Source organism: Otolemur garnettii, unplaced genomic scaffold (assembly GCF_000181295.1).
Source record: "Otolemur garnettii isolate 467f Iridium unplaced genomic scaffold, OtoGar3 scaffold00052, whole genome shotgun sequence".
Lineage (NCBI taxonomy): Eukaryota > Metazoa > Chordata > Mammalia > Primates > Galagidae > Otolemur > Otolemur garnettii.
The window spans coordinates 7,035,594-7,043,833 of record NW_003852447.1 but is presented as its reverse complement, the minus strand read 5'-3'; the positions used below and the strand labels follow the sequence as shown (position 1 = coordinate 7,043,833).

General features: G+C 41.4%; 1 protein-coding gene across 1 annotated transcript in view; it reads right to left on the bottom strand.

Annotated features, from left to right (window-relative positions):
• Positions 1-8,240, bottom strand: part of HEATR5A (HEAT repeat containing 5A) — a 113,233-nt gene that overhangs the window by 18,852 nt on the left and 86,141 nt on the right. The window contains exons 27-29 of the mRNA XM_023514397.1: positions 5,953-6,201; positions 3,155-3,282; positions 298-445 (exon numbers count right to left, since the gene is read on the bottom strand). Of these exons, the coding sequence (XP_023370165.1) occupies positions 298-445; positions 3,155-3,282; positions 5,953-6,201 (525 nt within the window). The remainder of the gene's footprint in view (positions 1-297; positions 446-3,154; positions 3,283-5,952; positions 6,202-8,240) is intronic.

Genomic DNA, 8,240 nt, shown 5'->3' with positions numbered 1-8,240 from the left:
AACCCGCCACCTTAGGTGTATGTGGCTGGCGCCTTAGCCACTTGAGCCACAGGCGCCCAGCCTGGAGAGGGGATTTAAAGCAGCAGCTCTCAACCTGTGGGTCGCGACCCCTTTGGATTGTATTAAAGGGTTGTGGCATTAGCAAGGTTGAGAACCACTGATTTAAATTTAAAGCCATGCCTAGATTTTGTCTCTACTATACAAAACAGATTATCAAAACCACATAGATACATTAAATAATACTTTAAAAAATAACAATGTTATATGGTTAATTTGGCATTAAGGGTTAACATTTACCTTCTGCACTTCGTCTTTTCTCCCTCACGTGTTCTTGAGCTGCACAGATAATCTGTCTTACCACTTCAAGTGAAGCCAATTGAATAGAAGGTGATTCTCTGGTCAAAATTACTCTATGTAGCACATTCAGCAACTCGATACCCAGGTCCTATCACAGAAAACAAGTGAGAGACACTGTTTCGGTAATTACACTTTTTTTTTTTTTGGTAAAAAATATCAATGTTAAATGCATGATGAAATTCAGAAAAAAACGAATCTAACAAATTAGTAATATAAAATAAAGATGTTAGCACAATGAAGTTATCTGACACTTGTTCCACTTCAAACCAATTCCAGATTTTTTGTCAAAATGACAAAAGATCATTTTCACACAGGTACTTAAACTGGGAAAACAGAAAAGAATGATTTCCAAGACAACATCTGATTATTTGGCTAAAATAATGCAAAGGCTAACATGTAGATACCTACTTTTTTTTTTTTTTTTGAGACAGAGCCTCAAGCTATTGCCCTGGGTAGAGTGCCATGGCTTCACAGCTCAGAGCAACCTCAAAGTCCTGGGCTTAAGTGATTCTCTTGTCTCAGCCTCCCACCTAACTGGGACTAGAAGCGCCTGCCACAACGCCTGGCTATTTTTTGCTTGCAGTTGCCATTGCTGTTTGGCAGGCCCAGACTGGATTTGAACCCGCCAGCTCTGGTGTATGTGGCTGGCGCCTTAGCTGCTTGAGCTACAGGTTCCGAGCCTTGATTTTTTTTTTAAGGGACTCATTCTGTTGCCCAGGCTGGAGTGAAGTGGTGTAGCTGTGATTTGAACTATTCACTGCAACCTTGAACTCTGGAGCGCAAGTAATCTTCCCACCTCAGCCTTCCAAGTAGCTAGGCCTATAGGTGTGTGTGACCAAGTCTTGCTAATTTTTTTATTTTTGTAGAGATGGGGTCTTGCTATGTTGCTTAGGCTGATCTCAAACTCTTGGGCTCAAGCAATCCTCCTGACTTAGCCTCCCAAAGGGTTGGATTACAGATGTGAGCTATTGCATCTGATTGATTCCTACACTTATATTAAGGTTTTCTATTAATAATAAAAAATGAGAGAACATGGCATTAAAGGTGAACTGCAAAATAACAAGCATAGAATGGACAGCTCTCTGAAGAATAAAACACCCTGGAGAAATACTATTCCATTCTCTGTTCTCTTTTTTATTGTTTATACTGGATGCTTGCTTTCTTCTTTGAAAACAACAGAGTAGGCTTGGTGCCCGTAGCACAGTGGTTACGGGGCCAGCCACATACACCTGGGGTGGTGGGTTTGTACCTGGCCCTGGCCAGCTAAACAACTGCAACAAAAAATAGGTGTTGGCTCCGCGCCTGTGGCTCAAGCGGCTAAAGCGCCAGCCACATACACCTAAGGTGGCGGGTTCGAATCCCCAGCCCGGGCCCGCCAAACAACAATGATGGCTGCAACCAAAAAATGGCTAGGCGTTGTGGCGGGTGCCTGTAGTCCCAGCTACTTGGGAGGCAGAGGCAGGAGACTCACTTGAGCCCAGGAGTTGGAGGTTGCTCTGAGCTGTGAAGCCATGGCACTCTACCCAGGGGGATAGCTTGAGGCTCCATCTCAAAAAAAAAAAAAAAATAGGTGTTATGGTGGGTACCTGTAGTCCCAGCTACTTGAGAGGCTGAGGCAAGAGAATCGCTTAAGCCCAAGAGTTTGAGGTTGCTGTAAGTTGTGACACTTACAGCACTCTACACAGGGTGACACAGTGAGACTTATCTCAAAAAAAAAAAAGAAAAAAGAAAAAGAAAATAACAAAGTAAATCTGTTGTTATAATATTTGTTTTAATATACAGAGAAAATAAGTAAGCCCAAAGAGTTTAAGATTTACTCAAGTCCAATCCAAGTTGGGTAGAAACCTGGTATTTTAAACCTAAGAAATGTTAGTGTTTAAAACTTAAATAATAGTCTATGTAGAGAAGAAATTATGCTACCCATTTATCTTACCACCTAAGAGTCAACAATAAGAATAACATACTAGATTAAACATGATGTTAAGAGAATCTGTTCAAATGTATACTTATTCTGTTTATTTGGGGGCAGGGACAGAGTCTCACTTTGTTGCCTGGGCTAGAGTACCCAGGGCATCATAGCTCATAGCAACCTTAAATTTTGGGGATCAATTGATCCTCTTGCCTCAGCCTCCTAAGAAGCTGGGACTATAGGCCTCTGCCACCACGTCTGCCTAATTTTTCTATTTTTAGCCTCACTCTTGCTCAGGCTGGTCTCAAACTCCTGTTCTCAAGTGATCCACTGTGCTTGGCCTGCATACTTGCTCTTGAGAAAATCAGTCAAAGGAAGCACCATACTTTATACAGCAATCCTTCTACCATGGCCACAAATGAGTCAGATCTTAGTGCCTAACTCTACAGGCTAGTCAGCCGTTTCTTGGAGTGGACCTGGAGGGAGAATTTAGCCAAAAATAATACTGTGCAATGAATAGTAATCACACAAACCAATTAGACTCTTTTGGGAAAATGAAATATAAGTTATAGACATACAAAGAGAAGGATGCACAGAAGCAGAAAGAGACAAAGAAATGAATGCCATCTATAACTAGTGGCTACTGTTCTGGATAACGTAATATAGAACCTCCCCATCATTACAGAAAAAAGCAGAGGCGGAGTCAGAGGCTGATTGCTCCTGGGTTACCACATATGCTGATGGCATTCTGGATCACAAGGCCTAGCTGCACAGCTGTTTAGTTTTTTTTTTTTAATTTGTGTTCACATTGTTTTCATTGTAGTAACCTAAACATGTTTCTGTTCCTTAATATCTACAGAAGCCTTACCAAACCCCCCAAGAAATCACCTGATCACTGCCAATTTTAGATCTGGGCCAAGGAACATCTAGAAGTGCCTGCAATGCATTTAAACAAGCAGTAATGCTTTCCATGGTTGCATCTGAGCGTAAAGAACACAGAAATTCCACACTGATTCCTGTGGAAAGCAAAAAAGAGAAGGAGGGTTTATTGAGAGTCTTAATTTAATAACTAATTTTCTTCTTTTTATTTTTTTTCTGTTTAGCAGTCCTGGGCCATGTTTGAACCTGCTATCCCTGGTACACAGGGCTGGTGCTTTAACCATTGAGCTATGGGCAGCCAGCCAATTGTTAATCTTCTATTTTGACAAGATGTATACATAAGCTTAGCAAAAACGTCATGCAAATAAATCACAATGAATTTAATATTCTAGACAGTTAAGTGGTATGACAAGTCTTTAGTAGTTTATTTTTATCTATAATATACAACGAATAACCTCAACTGGGCTTGTACACTAGTTGCTTAGTTGCTGTGAAACATTTCAAAGATGTAAAAATTGCAATGAAATTGTTCCAAAGAACTTGACACACAGAGTTTTATAACTTTATTTTATTTTATCGAGACAGAGTCTCACTATGGTGCCCCTGTTAGAGTGCCGTGGCATGACAGCTCACAGCAACCTCAAACTCTTGGACTTAGGTAATTCTCTTGTCTTAGCCTACCAAGTAGCTAGGACTACAGGCACCCATCATAATGCCCAGCTATTTTTTTGTCATAGTTGTCATTGTCGTTTAGCTGGCCCAGGCTGAGTTCAAACCAGTATAGATGATCGGCACCCCAGGTGTATGTGGCCAGTGCCCTAACCACTGAGCTATGGGCACTGAGCCTATAACTTTTATTTTGTCTAAAATTTATTGCATGATTATCATGTACCAGGCAGTATGCTTTACACATGTCATTCTATTACATACTCACAATACCTGATGAAGTAAGCACAAGTTTTATTTTATTTTATTATTTTATTTATTTTTTGGAGACAGTCTTACTGTGTTTCTCTTAGTAGAGTGCCACGGGATCATAGCTCACAGCAACCTCCAACTCTTGGGCTCAAGCAATTCTCTTGCCTCAACCTCCCAAGAGCTGGGACTACAGGTACCCACCACAACGCCTGGCTATTTTGTGTTGCAGTTGTCATTGTTGTCTAGTTGGCCTGGGCTGGGTTCGAACCTACCAGCCTTGGTGTATTGTGGCTGGTGCCGCAACCACTGTGCTACAGGTGCTGAGCCTAATATTCGATTTTAGACAAAGACATGAGTACACAGTGAAACGCCTAGATGCTTCTGGCCAAAAAAGCCATTTGAGAGAGAGCAGTGAAAAGACTTTGTGCAGGCATACTTGTGAGAAACTGAGGCAGAATCCCATATGGCCAGGTTGGTTGCGGGCCTAACTTGACCAAGGCTCTGGCTGGAATGGCATTTCCAGAGATGTCCAGACTGTGTGAAGGAATTAAGGTTGACTTTGTAAGCCCAATAAAAAAGGCCCTTTGGGAACTGGCCAGATACCCATCAGTAATCTTTCCTGATCTGTGGTAAGTGATGAAGGTTGCTTGCTGACAGGTCCAGGAATGGAAATGTGCTCGGGGACCTCAAGAGAAGAGTAATTTACCCAATGCATATAGGTATCTGAAGGCACAGATAAAACTTGGGCTCGTGGCTCAAGCGGCTAAGGTGCCAGACACATACACTTGAGCTGGTGGGTTTGAATCCAGCCTGGGCCCACCAAACAATAACGATGGCTGTAACCAAAAAATAGCCAGGCACTGTGGTGGGCACCGTGGATCTGACTCAAAAAAAAAAAAAAAAAAAAAGAAAGAAACTTGGGTTCATGAAAGGCTTTTGAGAAGTCAAGCCTGAAAATTCCTTATAAAAGGTTCCAGCAAAACCCTCTGATTTAAGGCCTAAGGCCTACATGGGAGCAGAGGTTTGTACACAAATTCCTGTATCCAAGAAGTCTCTTTATGCCTTGCTTAAAGATTACAAGTAATAGCTTGCTGTGAGCTTTGATGCCATGGCACTCTACCCAGGGGGACAGCTTGAGGCTCTGTCTCAAACTACCCCCACCGCCCAAAATATATAAAGTTATAGGAAGGCTAAAAAAATGGGTTAAATGTCATAAATCGAAAAATCTCAGTAATCTTTAATCTTTTATTGAATCCACTTTGTAGACTCTTTCAATCCTTGACAGCAAGGGGGAAACTCCTCAGTACAGTGATATTATTTTTTTATTTTTGAGACAGAGTCTCACTATGTTGCCCTCAGTAGAATGCCCTGGTGTCACAGCTCAACCTTAAACTCTAACTCTTTTTGGGCTTAAGTGATTCTCTTGCCTCAGCCTCCCAAGTAGCTGGGACGACAGGCGTCTGCCACAATGCCCAGCTATGTTTTGATTGTTGTTGTCATTGTTGTTTGGCAGGCCTGGACTGGGTTTGAACCTGCCAGCTCTGATGTATGTGGCTGAGCTACAGGCGCTGAGCCTGATATTTTATGTGTTGAGAAACTTCACAAGAATCTTTTGAAAGTCATGTGGAATGTGGAAACAGAGCCTTCTCCTACAATTTCCATAATTTGATTTGATTCGATTCTTAGGTCAACTCGTAATAGGGTTCTAGACTTAAACTAATAAAATCTGTCATATACATCTGGTACATAAGTTTACTCAGTATACATGTCAAAACGATCGCTAACACCTAACAAAGAATAAAATGACAGCCCCCAAGAGGAAAAAGGCCATGAGGCAAAATTTAAGAATAATCCCCTCTAAGTGTAACCTTGTAAGCTCTTTTACTGACCTAAAATAAGATGAAATCTATCAGTGTAGACATCCTCAGGGGACTTTACTGTAGTCCCAGATGATGAACTCTGACACATGGAAGTTGGTGTTACAGGCCTTGAGAGATCAGATGCTCCTTCATCTGGGTCAGCAACAACAAAGCCTGTGCTTGTAAGCCACAATGCTGTAGCATGAAGGATGTGTGCCCAGGAGTTGTAATAATGCCACTTTGCATTTTCACTAGTCTCTGCTGTGTAGAAAGCACCACCTACCAAAAAAAGGAAGCAAATAGTTTCAGGAGGAATAAAATAAGAGATTAGTTTCTCTCCTAAGATACAGTCCCTTTCTATCACTCTGAAAGTTCCTTTGCACCCTCTTCTTCAGTAAGTCTTCTATACCCAGAGGCAACTAATCTAGATTTTTATCAGCATTTCTTTTTAAGTGGAATCATATATACAATATATATTCATTTGTGCCTGACTTTTTATTGGCCTAACAATGTTTTCAGAGATTCATTCATGCTGCTGTGTTAACAATATTGGTTATCAATGTTTTTATTTTTTCTAAGAGTACAACTATTGGTTCATAAGGCCAATTTACCTTTTACTTGTAAAAAATCTGCAAGCTAATTCTTAAACTTCTATAATTCAGTAATACTTAAAATACTTGAAGAGAGAACATACATGCATATATGTTTAAAATAAATATCAAGAGCTATTTACCCACTTTCAAGACCGACACTAACATTTTGCCTTCTTTTCTTTTCTTCTTTTCTTTTTTGTTTTTTTGAGATAGTCTCCCTCTGTCACTCTGGGTAGAGTGCCATGGCGTCATAGCTCACAGCAACCTCAAACTCTTGGCTCAAAGAGTCTCTTGCCTCAGCCTCCTAAGAAACAGGGACTACAGGTGCCTGCCACAATGTCTGGCTAATTTTCCATTTTTTGGTAGAGATTGGGTTTCACTCTGGCTCAGGTTAATTTCGAACTCCTGAACTCAAGCAATCCACCTGCCTTGGTCTCCCAGAGTGCTAGGATTACAGGTGTGAGTCACCGCACCCTTCGAACTCTCTTTCTTCTTCTCTCCCTCTCTCCCTCTTTCTGTTTTATAGAGAAAGGGTCTTGTTCTGTGGCCTGGTTAGAGTGCAGTGGTGTGATCATAGGTCATAGCAGCTTCAACCTTCTGGGATTATGTGATCCTCCTGAGTAGCTGGGACCACAGGTGCCTACCACCATGCCTCACTAATTTCTCTCTTTGTTTCTTAGAGACAGGGTCTCACTGTGTTGCCCAGATACTTCTCAAACTCCTAGCCTCAAACAATAGTCCTGGCTTAGCCTTCCAAAATGCTGGGATTACAAGCACATGCCACCACTCTCAGCTTTATTTTCTTTTTTTCTTTTTAGAGACTGAGTCTCAATTTATCCCCCTTGGTAGAGTGCCTTGCCGACACAGTTCACAGCAACCTCCAACTCCTGGGCTTAGGCAATTCTCTTGCCTCAGCTTTATTTTCTTAAATCTCCTTTACTTTTTCCCTTATAAAACCAAAAAAATGTGCTACAACACTGAATTCTTTCCTTCTTCTTTTTTTTTTTTTTTTGAGACAGAGTCTCCCTATGTCACCCTCAGTAGAGTGACGTTGCGTCATAGCTCACAGCAAACTCCAACTTTTGGGCTTCAGTGATTCTCTTGCCTCAGCCTCCCAAGTAGCTGGGACTACAGGTGTCCAACACAATACCTGGCTATTTTTTTTGTTGTTGTTATTGTTGTTTAGCAGGCTGGGGCCGGGTTCGAACCCACCAGCCTGGGAGCATGTGGCTAGTGTCTTAACCACTGAGCTACAGGCACCAAGCCTCTTGCCCCTTTTTCCATAACCACTTTCTTTAAGTCACCATTAACAATGATCTTAATACTTTTATAACAATAAATGTATTCAATAATAACACAAGCTATTTCTGTGTATGCTTAAAGTTTACCTAAAAGACATCATACTACATGCATTTGTATTGAACTGGTAGTTTTTACCTGACATTATGCTTTTGAGATTTACTTAGGTTGATATGTGTCTGTCATTCATTTTTGCTATTAAATTATATAAATAAATCAGTTTGTTTCTATTTTTATGCCATTGAAAAGTACAATCAGGCTTGACGCCTGTGGCTCAAGCGGCTAGGGCGCCAGCCACATACACCTAAGGTGGCAGGTTAGAATCCAGCCTGGCCTGCCAAACAACAATGATGGCTGCAACCAAAAAATAGCTGGGCATTGTGGCGGGCGCCTGTGGTCCCAGCTACTTGGGAGGCAGAGGCAGGA